We start from the raw sequence: 14,411 nt of genomic DNA, 5'->3' as shown, positions 1-14,411 counted from the left end.
ACCTAAGTTTGACCTGTTGCTTTCAATTTTAACAATTTCGGGATTGGCGGGTGTATGCAAAACAGAAAGAAATAGAGGAAGAGGGAGAAGGGGGGGTGGTGCCGAGCTGCTTCAATGGAGTCACCGTTCAAAGCAGATGTACTGAAAGGGAAAGTGGCCCTTCTCACAGGAGGAGGATCGGGAATTGGGTTCGAGATATCCACCCAATTTGGGCTCCATGGAGCCTCCATCGCCATCATGGGTCGCCGCAAGCAAGTCCTTGACTCCGCCGTTTCAGGCCTCTGTTCCCAAGGAATTCCGGTCATTTTCTTTCATGTTTCCTACCTCTGTTTGGTTTACCAGAAAATCCCCTTTTTTTTTTCTTCTATGATGTTTTAATTTCGTTTCTTGTTAATAGAAACTAATATGGTGCTTGTTTCAAGCTGAATTGAGATGGGTCTGTTCATTGATACTGCTTTTGGTAAAGTGGGTTGACATTAGAATCATCAAACTTCATGAATCGTGTACATTAGAGGTTATGGCGTAAAGAGGCGACAAAATGAAAATGGAATCCTGGTTGTCTTATTTTATTTATTTCTTTATTTCAATTTCCCTCCTCGGTTTGTTCGCCCAGAAAATCTCTTCCCTGTTTATTTTTTTTATTTCGGTTTCAAGTTCATATGACTGGAAACTAATATGGTGTTTGCTTCAAGTGTCAAGTGAAATCAGACAACGGGAGTGCAAAATTTGAGATGGATCCGCTCATTATACAACCTATCATATATATAAGTTTGTTGATTCTGATGCATGTCATTTTTCCATTTTCCTCCTCTTTTTGGTTGCCCATAAAATATCTTCTCTGTTTTGTGCTGTTTCATGTGAAACCAGCTCATGAGAATCTTAGAATTTAAGCTGACTCTTAGATACCTCAGCCCATGGATGCCACTTTTTGGTAGTGGGTTGACATTTGGATCATCGACTTTCATATACATTAGAGGTTGTAGCACATAATCAACTAACAAGAGTATCGTGTTTGAGTTGAACTGAGATGCCTTGGCTCATTGGTGCCACTTTCAGACAATTGGTTTGCAGTTGGAATGAACACACTTTTTGGGCGATTATGTTTCCATTACTTTATTTGTTTTTTGGGGGGTTTCTCCACTCTGTGATTATATGATTATATGATTATATGCGTACTTGGTGTTGTTGCAGGTATTTGCTACTACTTTGACAAGAATAAACCTATGTAACATGACTAAGTAAACGAGCAATGTTACTGCCCTTGATTGTGTTGGTTGTTTGACCAAGCACACCATTTTATACGATTAAGCAAATCTTAAAGCCCATTTTTAGGGCGCATTCCATAAGTATTGTTCAATGCAGGTGGATTTAGATTTGTTTGATTGGTGGCTTTTGAGTTATGAATTGTATATAACAGTGGATTATGCTTGTTGGTCCTTTTCGTAAGATATTTCTTGTTTTTGCTAGGGATGCCTTCTTGCAAGTCATAAGGTTTTTTTAGTTAATAGGTAGTCAGACCTGGTACTACTGATAAAATATTGAACCATGCAGTTTGCATTCTATATAGAAGAAGAATCTGTCAACAACCTAGCCAGGGAGGCAGGTTTGTTGAGCTCAGTTCTATTAGTGGGTTAGTTTAAGTTGACTGAATGACATTTGTAGTTATTTTTATTTTCTTTTTTAAATGATATCTGAAACGTGACAGTGGAGGTTTAGAGTTGACCAACCCATCAAATTGGTTGGGTTGTTTGGTTTGCTCTGGTTGCACCTGCTTCTTGGATAATTAAATTTAAAGCTTGAATAAACCTGTTGAGGATTGACCTGATGCTCAACTTCTTCAACTAGATTTGGTTGACCCATCTTAAAATATTGGTCTCAATTTCGTTGATTTAGTAATACGATTTGGGATTTTAAAAGAAACAATAATTCTCACAGTTGTGTTCCTTTTGCTGTTAACTTTGCAGGCTGTTGGATTTGTGGGTGATGTTCGCAAGCAGGAAGATGCAAAAAGAGTTGTGGAATCAACTGTCAAGCATTTTGGCAGGCTTGACATTCTTGTGAATGCTGCAGCTGGCAATTTTCTTGTCTCATCTGAGGATTTGTCCCCAAATGGGTTTCGAACAGGTTCAATTTCTTTCTAAATTAATATGGTGGGCATGTTTTGCATTTGATTTTGTTTTCATAGACATGGTCATCACTATTTTGAATTTAATAAGATCTATTGAGCTAATTTTGCTGCTATTTATGCCTCATGTATATTCCGCCTTAACTTTTATGGCATGTTCAATAGATTCCACTAAAATCAAAAGAAAGAGAGTGATTCCCTTTCCTGCCCATTCCTATGTTTACTTGCATTTGGAATGAAAAATGTGGGACCCACCACAATTTGGGGAAACCCATTCCTCAAGTTAAAGGAATCCCATTCTCCCACCCTTCTTATGAATGGGATATATCAAAATTTGAGGAATCAAATTTTGGGAATGGATTGTGACACGAAATATGGGATGAAAAATAATAAATTATGTCTTATTAGATTGATTATACGCACAGTTTATATAGGAGATTACAAGAGAAGAAATAGGAAACAAGAGACATAATAGGAAACTAATTTATTCCTAAATCATAAAACTATTTATTTATAGAAATAGAAAACTAATAAAACTATTTATTTACAGAAATAGGAAACTAACAAAACTATTTATTTATAGAAATAGGAAACTAACATAATAGAAAAATAATTCTCCTATTTTATTTACAGCTCAATAGATTGCCTAACTTGCTCTTGTGCCTCTAATTTATAATAATTATTATGCCTCCAATATAATAGTACATTATCCGAAATGATCTCTGGATTGATCAAAAGATCCTTTCAATTGGTTAGAATCTGTTCCTTGAACAAAACTAGATCTTGTGGAATCATATTGAATATTTCACAATACATTCTGTATCTTGCTGAAAAACATACTATAGTTATTTATTATGTGATTAATGATTTTTATTAATAAAAGAGAGAGTAAATTAATTAAATGTCAATTTTATAAATAGGAGTATACTTTTTTTATCCAAAAAAATTATAATAAATTCAAGAAATAAGTTTCATTCCTATGCTCTATCATTGAACATGTTTTTGCTTAACAATCATAAATCTAAAATAAATAGATATACTTATAAAGCTAAAATATACATTTATATATATATATATATCATAAATAAATAAAAAGTTTTTCTTAACCAAATTCTATTTAATTAAACAACATAATAAAAGAAAAATGCAATTAATTTAAGAAATAAGTTTTATCTCCACAATGATAAATGTGGAAATTTTTTATAAAGGCATTATAGTAAAACTTTATATTTCATTTTGTTCCCTTCGTTGCTAGTAAACAATTCAAAGGAATCAGTTTTATTCTCATTCCCTTGCCTAATAGTTTTGTAAACACTTAAATGGAGTTTCTGATCCTGATTCCAATTCCTTTTATTCACTTTTCTTCCCATTATGATTCTATTTCCGTTCATTCCATTTCCCGAAAAGCTTAGTAAACATGCCATTAACTTTTGGCATGAAATCAGGTTATTTTTTTTGGTAGCTCAATGCTTAAAAGCATTGTGCTTGGTTCTTGATGAGATTCTGTTGGATTGAAGCCAAGCCTTTACAAAGATCGTAGGAGCTATCTTAAAGATGAGGGAAAAAGAAGGGGGGTTGTGTGGGAGTGGGTGGGGCAGTTGGGGGAGATTTGAAAAGCTTGCATTGCTTCTTTGTGGAGCTCTTTTTCCATTTTTTCCTTCTTTTTTTTACCAAATTTTGTATACTTCGAAAGATGTCTCAAACTTCCGAACCTTTTTATTTAATGCAAACAAATCAGATTGGGGATGGAGATGGTGTGGTCTAAAAATACTACATTCATACTAAACTGGGATATATACGTACGTGTATTTGAACCCTTAAGTCATTGATATGTGAGGATACAAAGTCCTAATATCTTCTAAACCCTCTTTTGGGGACGAAAATCCTGCAGTTATGGATATTGATTCTGTTGGTACATTTACTATGTGCCACGAAGCACTCAAGTATCTTAAGAAAGGAGGACCAGGAAGGAGCTTTTCTAGTGGTGGATCAATATTGAATATAAGTGCTACTTTGCATTATACAGCAGCTTGGTATCAAATCCATGTATCTGCAGCCAAGGTTTGTCAAATTCATGCTAGTTATGAATTTACTTTGATGTTTGTATCAAGTTCCTTCAAAATATTTCTCCTCCAACAGGCAGCGGTTGATGCCACAACTAGAAACTTGGCACTGGAATGGGGGACCGACTATGATATCAGAGTTAACGGGATTGCACCAGGCCCCATCGGTGATACTGCTGGCATGAGTAAACTTGCACCTGAAGAGATCAGCAATAAAGCTAGAGAGATTATGCCTCTGTATAAACTTGGGGAGAAATGGGATATCGCCATGGCTGCTCTCTACCTGGCTTCTGATGCTGGTTGGTAACATTATGTGTTCATGCAATTATCAACTATTAGCATTTGTACTTTATCTCATTGTTGTTAGATTGATGAGCAAATGTATCTTCATTGTTGAAAACCTTGGTAGTAACTTCTTAATGCTTAAACCGATAAACAAGTGTAGTTTGCTGTTACCCTGATATACATTGTGTGCCCATATCCTAGCAGTTCACGTTTTTAGGAAATTTAGTGGCTTAACATGGTATTAGAACTATGATTAATTGAAGATCTCAAGTTTGAGTAAACAACTGCTTAAGTTTTTGCAAAAGTTGGTAGCTTAAATTTGTCACATTTTGTTGAATTGTTACATCACTTGAAAGTGTCAAATATTAAAAAATGGTGCCCATATTGCTTGTATATTGGGTTTTCACAGCCTTCTACTGCTGAATTCTAAGTGCCTAGATATCCCCCTTTTGTTTTGGAGCATTTAGTCTCTGGGGTTTCTTGGGCTCCCTCTAGAATAACCCTGTATAATGTTCGCTGGTTTCCTTTGGTACTCGTACAACTCAACTAAGCTTTTCCTAGCTACTTGCAGTTGACTCTGTATTCTTTTTTCACTTCATGAAACACGGTCATAAAGGTTTGTGGGCCTTGGTACTGGCTGTTTGAAGGATTAATTAAACACGTCGTTGATTTTCATCCTTGTAAAAGAAAAAAAAAAGGACTAAGAGGCACCTAACCAAACTGATAGAACATCTTAGCATGAATAAATAAATAAATCAGTTTATCCATTTGGTGATTGCTCTAGGGAAGGCTATCGGCATGTGGATCTACAAGTATCCCCCTTTTTGGTTTGTCCGTTGATGTGTTTGTTTTGGTTTTTTCTTTAGTTGGTAAGGCAATAGATGTTCCAAACTTTTGGATGCATTTTTTTGTTTCTTTTTGGTTCACCTCTCATCATGTATACATTTTAGCCTTTTCATACCAATCCTTGTATTATTGTCTCTTGATAAGATGGAGGAAAAGGGAAATAATTTCAAAATTGATTTTCTCTTCCTTTTCTCAAGATCCAAACGTGTTCTAGGAATCTTACATCTCAGGAATTAAAAGTTACCGCACCCACTCAGCACTGAATCCACACATTCATGCTTAAGAAACACCTCTAAATGACTTGACAAGTTGCAATTGATGGATGACTGATTACTTCTTAAATGTATATTTTTGGTTTTACTTGGAATCTAATCTATGCCTGTTACTTTTGAAGCTGGTAAATACATCAATGGAACCACTCTTGCAGTTGATGGAGGACTTTGGCTGAGTCGACCTCGCCATTTACCAAAAGAGGCAGTGAAGCAGCTCTCTAGAGCAGTGGAAAAGAGGTCCAGAGGTGTTCCTGTTGGGGTTCCAAAGAGCAAGCTATAGCATGTTCAATCAAGGTATGATATCCCTGGATCCAATGATGAACCTACAACCGATATCATTCAACCATTCAGACTTCTACACATTAAGCTCGGTTAATAACCAAGCTTAATGAAGGTATTTTTCTGGGTCTGAGACTTTCTACCCAGTCCTACAATTAATAATGTACAATGATTTCAAAAGGGGTTTGATCACCTTACGGATAACTGAATTCGGTAATGTATTCATGCATTTTCAGATCTTTAATAGACTTGCTATTGTCCTAGCCTAAACATCTTGTTACTTGATGTATTATGTTCTATATAACCTAAACATCTTATTACTTGATGTATTATATATTTTTTTAAAAGTTTAAATATAATTAAAATTAGTGAAAATATATTCATTTTTTAATTATTTACCTTATGTTTTCTTTGAAAATTTAAGGGAAAAAAAAAATCCAACATGAAAGGAAATAACCATATTTTCAAAAAACAGTTTTCAATTAAAAAATTGACAAAGTTGTTTTTGAAGTTGAAACACTATTTTCTATTTTTTAGAAATTTGTTTTTAAAAACAGTTTTCAAATTGACTCCAAAACCCTATTTGTTAATTGTTTTCAAAACCAATTTTTTATTTTCTAGAAAAAAAATTTTGACAATCAATAAATAATTTTCTACTCTTAGATTTTTAAAGATAGAAAATAAAGTATTTATAAATAATATATTTTAATTTTTTTTACTTGTTTTTAAAATATTATTATATAAATATAAAAAATATTAAAAATTAAACATTACATATAAAATTTATTTTTAAAATATATTTAAAATTTTAAAAAAAAAAAGTTAAAAACATTTCAAGTTCTCAAACAAACTGTTTTACAAAACATTAAAACATCATTTTCAAAAACTCCTGGTGTTTCCTCTTTGGACTTCTGTATTGATCACTTCAACAGGGATGGGTTCCACAGAACTCGAGATTTCACAATTTTTATATGTTCTGCACATTAATACATTAATGGGAAAAATTATTTTCATTACAGATTTCTCTGTACACGAAGACAGATCGACCCTTCTTATAACTTCAATTTCATTGTACAGAAACATCAAAACAGTAATAAATAAGCCAACAAAACTGTTGTAAAGCACATTCCTAAACCTCATCTCAAGATACAATCCTGCTGCATTTCACACTTCTACTCAAGAGTCAGCTGACAATATTCAATAGCTTCAGCATCTAAGAACCAGAGCATTGGTGTCAACAGCCGGGTTTCTTTCTTCTCCCAGGAGCCCGAATCAATGTCTAGCTTGGACTCAGATAGAGGGCAACCAAACTAGGATCAAAGACAACATGCTAGGAACTGAGAACCCTGCAGCGTTCCGTTAACACTTTTAACATCTGTGGAGTGGAGCAGGATATATGTCCAGTGGCTGATATCTCACCCGATCGTTGTGAGGCAAGGGTCCCTCCTGAAGAAATTGCAAGGAAATAGAAGTTTATTACCATCACTACCAACAATAGAGGTTTCAGAAACAGAAACAAGCACCATGCAAAGTGAGAAAACATACAGGATCCTGATTTCAGTAAAAACTTGATTCCACATCAGGAATTGATGAAAATATAGCAAGAATAACAGGCTTGGAGACACTATATAAGTCATCCAATCAGGCAGGGATGGTTTCTGTATAACTTTTAAAGAAAATGTGGATTTTCCAAACACTGATGTTGAGAGGTACTAAATGGAAATTGGTGAAGGATGGGCATATACTATTCATAACACTGACAATTCCAAAGTATGTATCATTCCTAAATGAAAATGGAAATCGACATTTAGAATCAGATACAGGAGTCAGGTGTGCTACCCTGTACCCTAGTTGGATCTTAACAACATGGGCATCCTGCAGTGATATGAGCACATACTAAGTTTCTCACAACCCAATGGTTCTCCTTCGAAAATGGCTTCTGTGTAATGCAGATTTTAACTCTTCTCCAGCCCCCATGAAAGGCTATTACTAATTTCCTTTTCTTTTTAAATTGAGTACAGTTGTAGAAAAAGAATGCAAGGCTCAATGCCGAAGTCTATGAAATGATACAAAGTTAACAAAGTGAAACAAATCTACCAAATCAATGGAAGAGCAACCAACAAAGGATTTGATGATGAAGCCCTTGAAACCATAAAGATTAGGATTCTGTTGTTCCCACCAAATGATTTCAGTGTTTTAATCATCAATGGTTCGTGTGTGGGAACTCTACACGTGCGTGCCAATATTTCAGGTAAATACTTCACATATATCCATGAAGATATACTTTCAGCAAAAAAATGGATGATAGTTTCTAATAAAATAAAAAAATGGATAAGAAGAGTACCTCTTCTAAGTTTATTTGGAATGGTTTCACAAAATCCTCGAACATTATTGGAGAGAGTCCCTTCATTTTCTCATCAACTTCCTAGAGAATAGAAACAAAAGAAGATGGTTAGAACGCACATAATATAATCCAAATTTCAGTAATGAAATTTCCTTTAGGTAAAAATTCTAATTAATTAAAACGGGAACAGATTATAACTGCATAGACTCTTTATTAATAAGCGGCATAAATAACAATCTTATGCCTCAACAGATTATCCATCATCTGGCCTTATGAAGATTTAAGACCCATGTAGCACAAGAGTAAACATAAAACCTTATATAAAGCTAATATGCATTCTGATCTTCTGTTTCCAAAATTTAACTCAACAACATGCATTCAATGTTCAAGGACAAAATCGTCATGACATTGTCTGTTGAAAGAATGATCTTGTATGTATTTAGAGAATACACAACAAAGGATGAGAGGTACTTCCAATTACAAGAAATAAAATGGGGAATGCTAAAAATGGAATCTCTATCCAGCATTTAAATGCTGAAAGGAGCTATGTAAGAACTTTTTGATGACACCTATTCAAAGACTTAGTGGTAATAAGGTCCTTCAAGTATTTTCCATCATTCTTCAGTTGTCCTGAAAATTTTTTAGCATTCCTCTCTAGCCAGGTAATCCATAATTAAGCAAGGATACATTTTCTACACCAGACTACCCAGCCAGATTACTGTGCTACTTACTCAAAAAACCAGTAAACCTCACTTTCAAGAGAACCCCAAATTCACTTGAGACTAGTTCGGGGAAATGAAGGATAAGCATCTGGTTATTAAACTTAACAAGAAAAAAATGACTGTAAATAAAATATTAAATGCTTCCCTGCTCCAACTTCCATATTTTAGGACAAAAGAAATTATCTAACCAAATTTTGTGAAGCCCTAAAACCTAGAACCTTCCATGCTAAATGTTTTCTCATTCTTAGTCTGAACTTGGTTCCTTGCTTTTCCTTACTCCCGCTTTGTGCTTATAAGAGGACATTTTAAAATAGGATTTCATTTACACCTAGAAGTTCCTATAGCCATGGGATGCTTGCAACTATACTCCTACATCACGCTGATGATGCAACAGACAATTGTAAGATAAGTGTGTCTAACACTAGATAATACTCAACAAAGTGAGACAAAAAACAGGCACAAATACTAATGTGTCAACACCTTGATTTTTGTATGATATGCTTCAGTCAAAATTATCTTCTTATTATTATTTTTTGAATTTCTCATTCATTGCTATAGAGGTCAGTGTTAGACACCTGTGTGTAGTTTGACAATTAGCACTTATCACACACAGGAAGTTGATATTCATGTGGTTCTCATTGATTGGTAAACAACAGTAGACACTGCATAACATGACAAATAAACCAGTGGAATGGAAGATATTGACAATTCCCTTATCCATAGCATAAATCTTGAACTTGAGGAAAGATTAACTTGAGGTCAACAACAAGATGGAAACAATTGGAGAAGGATTAAGCAGACTGAAAGGCAAAATGGATTAAGGCAGTGAAGTGAATATGATTCAATTTGACAGGGGAATCTAGCAATTGTGGAAATATATCAACAACAAATAGAAGAAAATTTTTATAGTAAAGGTCTAGTTCATTCAATTATCAAAGGTTGTAATTTGATTATATAAACAAGAAGGGTGAATGAGAAAAGAAAACGTATTCATTTACCAATCCAGTTATCCTTGAATTTTCCAACAGTTCGTTTGTAATCATATCCAGTATGTGCCTGTTCACCTTCAAGCCACTCATTGCAATTTCTTCTGTCTCTTCAATGTACTGCATCAATACCAAATGTCACTACTTGCATATTACAATGGAAAAAGCAATGCCAAAGGGACTGTAATGTAAGCCTCCTTATGTATCATTTTACATTTTCCTTTTTGTTACAACTTACAATTGGTTGCAACTGGAATAATTTTTATGGTTTGATTTAGATGATCATTCAGACTAAAATAATGGATGTCATTCTGTTCATTTGTTCAATGAAAACCTGGCAAAATGACCCAATTTGCTGGGCTTTTATGTACAAAGACAAAGCATTTATCCTTCCTTTTCCATGCTGACACATGTTATAGATATAGGGATTAGGCATATGTCCATAATCACGCATGGTTGCAGGTTTCTTTAGGTCACAGCATCGAACAAGTCAGCAGGCATTGAGACCCATGATTGTCTGTCATATTGAACACGCCCATATATGAATGGAAGAAATTATACATACCCTTGTTAATTCTCGACTGAACAGCTCAGATACTTCAAGTGTCATGTTGGCAGGAATCACAAAAGGGTCATCCCACTAAGATGAAGAATGTTATGTAATGAGTTAATAACAAAGATATATGCAGAAAATAATCTACTAAGCAACTTGGGGAAAATGATAGGCATGGAATAAAAGTAGAATATACCCTGTACTTTATCAACTCGCCATCTGGACTATCAGGTCTATCCATTAACCCCACTCGTTTTGTCAAAGCAGTAAGCCCCAACCTTGAATTTGCTGGGCTGATTACCATCTCTCTAGCAATCTGAACAAACAACTAGCATGAGGGATTGGAAAGGCATATAAACCAAATAAGATCATCCACAACTCAATATACCAGTATCTTGCGAAGGGCACAGAGAACATTTTGGTTAATTCCATGTTTGTTTTAAACACCAACAGAAGTTACTAGGAGCATAAAAATCCATTTTCTACATAAATCTAAACACATCAAATTATAAAGTGCATTCATGATTAATTTACATTGTGATCCTATTAGAAAAAAAACCTAGCCTGCTTCTGTAATCAACCTAGATAGAAAGAGAAGTTGCATTTTCAGTGATACTTATGGGTACATACCAAGTATGAAAGCCTTTTCTCTTGAATATAAACACTTGATTTATAAATAGAAAAAGACCCAACATAATCCTTCCCATATGGTCCTTGAGGATTGTGGAAATCCGTTTCCCATCATCAACCACACTGACATGTAATGAAAAAGGCATTAAGAAAAACTATGTAATGGGTTAGTTGCTCTGGGTCACTTTAATACCTGCTCTTGAAGTAACAATGATACTACAGATCCTTAACAGGGCTTTGAAAATCATAAATAGAATGTGTCTAAATAAAGTGCAAATCATAAAGGTAAAACAAGTCTCATGGGATGAGCATTACTAGATTTGAATTCCATGTCCCAGAGAATTTTCCTAAGCCTTGCTTCCAGCTCATCTCAAGGGTGAGGTTTAGGAGCCTTAAGTCTACTGACAGACAGCCAAGTTCAAAATGCAACTGTCTTCACTTCTATTATAAATTTCCTCCTTTTATTTGTACTTTGTCTTTTTATCCTGATGAATTTTGTTTTCCTGAGTGAAGCTTTTTTTCCCCATTTTTTCATTTTAAAGCAAACACATAAGAAATGCAAATAATCATGCACCAAAGCATGCAACTCCTTAAGTGCTGCCTCAAATAGTCTTGTGTCTTCTAAATATAATTTTTTTTAATCAATGGAGCATGTCCTTGAAGGATCAGTTTGAACTTATAACAAGTTGATGTTAAGTACAATTACCTTCGTAATCTTTTCTAGGTCATCCCTTCCTCCATCAGTTATCTCATCGCCAAACACAACACGTTCAGCACATCGGCCACCATGAGCAACCACCATTTGCATTTTCATATAGCCAAAGGTCGTGTAACCCTGGTCTAACATATCTTCTCTGGGGTAAAAAACAGATATTGCAGTTTCCTGTTCCAGATGAAAAGGAACTTCTGTTAGAAGCAACTTCAACCAAATTTAGTGCAGCCATTTAATTTCCATCTCAATGACCAAAAGTGGTACCTTGCCACCAGGCAGGAGCTGAGAAAATGCATGCCAGTCAAATCGAGGAAACAAGTGAGCTAACACTATGTGACCAGCTTCATGTACAGCCAGCAGTCTTTTCTTTTCAAAACTCACCTATATCAACACAATGATCAAAATAAGATTATATAACTACATGTCAATTTCATAAGCACCACTAAAAACAACACAGATGAAGAACATACACTTTCTTCACATTTCTGTTGCTCTTCCTCCGTAAGGAGCACGCCCATTCCCTCAAGCAATTGTTTATCTAACACATCAACAATATCCTGCTGGTATATCTTGGAATGACCTTTTCTGACCTGCAATCAATGATAAAATGATATTTATTGACAGTGCAAGTGGCTTAAATGCATGAGACAGCATCATAAGCCAGTAACAGCTTGTTTTGAGACATATGTACAAGTTGTTTGGAGCTTATAATAAGCTCTCATTTGGAGACATCAATAGCACTGGATTTTTTTGTTTGCCATGAAGCTCTTACAAGTAATCATAAAATTACTTACTGTTTGGAGATTAATGAGTAATTTCAAGTTCATCACAAGCATTCCTTCAAAATCATATATGACAAAGAAATCACTCATTTTCTTGGTTTCCTAGCAGATCACCTCAACTCTCAGATCATGTGCAGTACAATTCTACATGCTCTTATTTACAGCAAGTTCTAAGCATGTTACTGTTTGCTTTATTTGTAATCCTATAGCAAGTTCTAAGCATGTTAAGCAACTCTCAGATCATGAAGCTCATTAAAACCTAGACACACACACACACACACACACACACACATATATATATATATGAGAAAAAAAGACAAGTACATTTTTTTGGATAAAAATACAAGAATGAACTTACAGACATTATTGCTGCTTCATTGACAAGATTTCGAATATCTGCCCCAGAATAACCAACAGTGCGGAAAACAAGCTGTAGAAGTTGAAGAAAGAAAAGATAAACAATAAGCACAAAATTAAATGGAACATTCACCTCCTATGTTTAAAGGCTCAAAAATAAGCACCAATGTAAAGGACTGAACATTCAGCACCTCAATCAAACATTTGATAAAAAATGTCCTCAAATTTGAACGAGGTTATGTCAAAGAGAATACAGTATCAGATAAAAATTATTAAACTGCAGCCAATGCAATTGCAGCATTGGTGAATATGCAGCTCTTCTATGAGACGTTTTTCCAACTTCATAAAAGAGTTCTCTTTGGTTGATCTCCCCTTAACAAGGGGCTTTTTCACAGGGTGGGGGGGGACTGAACAGGCAATCAATGTCAAAATTCGATCAATTCCTTTTAAAGAGCAACTGGGAGGATCATTTTTCTAACACATCGCAAACTCTTTTAACAAGGCCCCTATCTGATCATTCCCCCATTTTACTGGAGGGAGGTGAGGTAAGAAGGGGTAAAATCCCTTTCAAATTCGAGAACATGTGGCTCAAGGTGGATGGGTTCAAAGATATGGAGGGTGGGAAGGTTATCAGTTTGGTAGGTCTTAGAGCTTTGCCTTGGCTTCAAAGCTGAAGGTGTTAAAGGAATACCTTAAAGCCTGGAATAAAGGAGTCTTTAGATGCAGCCTGCAAGGGCTGTGCATTGGATCAGATCAGCTACTGGGATGGTGAAGAGAGGGAAGGTCAACTTTTGTTAGAAGACATGGAAGCTGGAAGATTGGCGGTAGAAGAGTTTTATTGGGCTGGCCTAGAGGAAACTGTTGAATATAATGTATTTATAGTGTACAATCTTTCCTTCCTTTCTTAATATAGGTCACATGTATAGTAGTTAGTTCAACCTAGCCTTGTATATATATTTCTCTATTGTAAGAAGTTAATTATATGAATGAGAATTAAGGTTTTCTCTCCCTCTCTTTCAACATGGTATCAAAGCCAAGGGAGAAAACTTTATTCTTTCTGGTTTACTCGTGTAATTAATTCCGGGAATCCGTCCAGTGACCGTGTTTCATTCCGGTCACCTTTTCCATCTCCCAAAGCTTTCTGGTCAGCCATATCGTGGTCAGAAAACCCTCATCACCGTCAACGTTTTTCCGGCGACTTTTCCGACGATATTTTTCGACACCGACCACATCATCATCAAAAGCGCAAAGAGGAGATCTGCAACTTTTCTCAAAGCACCGGAGCCAAAAACCCACCCACGCGCCATTTTTCTCTAGCGGCCTAAATCCCACACGCCCACGCGTGAGGGCACGTGGCCCACTTTTTGGTGCCGAGCTTCTTCCAACAGGCTCATCCGACACCGTCTTGCACTTCTAAGCCTCCATCAGTCCTCTCCGAACCCTGCTTCTGCATTT

The 14,411-nt window shown here is 35.4% G+C and overlaps 2 protein-coding genes across 2 annotated transcripts in view; one reads left to right on the top strand and one right to left on the bottom strand.

Annotated features, from left to right (window-relative positions):
• Positions 1-53: 53 nt before the first annotated feature.
• On the top strand, positions 54-6,195 carry LOC117909399 (peroxisomal 2,4-dienoyl-CoA reductase). Its single transcript, XM_034823434.1, has 5 exons — positions 54-300; positions 1,965-2,124; positions 4,017-4,186; positions 4,265-4,487; positions 5,717-6,195. Exons 1-5 carry the CDS (start codon positions 115-117, stop codon positions 5,869-5,871), a joined length of 894 nt encoding a protein of 297 aa, XP_034679325.1. The 5' UTR covers positions 54-114; the 3' UTR covers positions 5,872-6,195.
• Positions 6,196-6,826: 631 nt separating this feature from the next.
• LOC117908865 (ATP-dependent zinc metalloprotease FTSH 12, chloroplastic) overlaps positions 6,827-14,411 on the bottom strand; it is a 31,601-nt gene continuing 24,016 nt past the window's right edge. Inside the window, exons 11-19 of the mRNA XM_034822661.1 lie at positions 12,958-13,029; positions 12,288-12,407; positions 12,082-12,198; positions 11,812-11,988; positions 10,672-10,791; positions 10,488-10,562; positions 9,935-10,042; positions 8,215-8,295; positions 6,827-7,316 (exon numbers count right to left, since the gene is read on the bottom strand). Of these exons, the coding sequence (XP_034678552.1) occupies positions 7,239-7,316; positions 8,215-8,295; positions 9,935-10,042; positions 10,488-10,562; positions 10,672-10,791; positions 11,812-11,988; positions 12,082-12,198; positions 12,288-12,407; positions 12,958-13,029 (948 nt within the window). The 3' untranslated portion in view covers positions 6,827-7,238. The remainder of the gene's footprint in view (positions 7,317-8,214; positions 8,296-9,934; positions 10,043-10,487; positions 10,563-10,671; positions 10,792-11,811; positions 11,989-12,081; positions 12,199-12,287; positions 12,408-12,957; positions 13,030-14,411) is intronic.

Source organism: Vitis riparia, chromosome 19 (assembly GCF_004353265.1).
Source record: "Vitis riparia cultivar Riparia Gloire de Montpellier isolate 1030 chromosome 19, EGFV_Vit.rip_1.0, whole genome shotgun sequence".
Classification (NCBI taxonomy): domain Eukaryota; kingdom Viridiplantae; phylum Streptophyta; class Magnoliopsida; order Vitales; family Vitaceae; genus Vitis; species Vitis riparia.
The sequence above is the reverse complement of the archived record's forward strand: the minus strand, read 5'-3'. Positions and strand labels throughout refer to the sequence as shown.

Coding starts and splice junctions, on each gene's coding strand:
- LOC117909399 (XM_034823434.1), top strand. CDS start 115: ATGGAGTCACCGTTCAAAGCAGATGTACTGAAAGGGAAAGTGGCCCTT. Junction 301..1,964: donor TCTGTTCCCAAGGAATTCCG/GTCATTTTCTTT, acceptor TTAACTTTGCAG/GCTGTTGGATTTGTGGGTGA. Junction 2,125..4,016: donor CCCAAATGGGTTTCGAACAG/GTTCAATTTCTT, acceptor AAAATCCTGCAG/TTATGGATATTGATTCTGTT.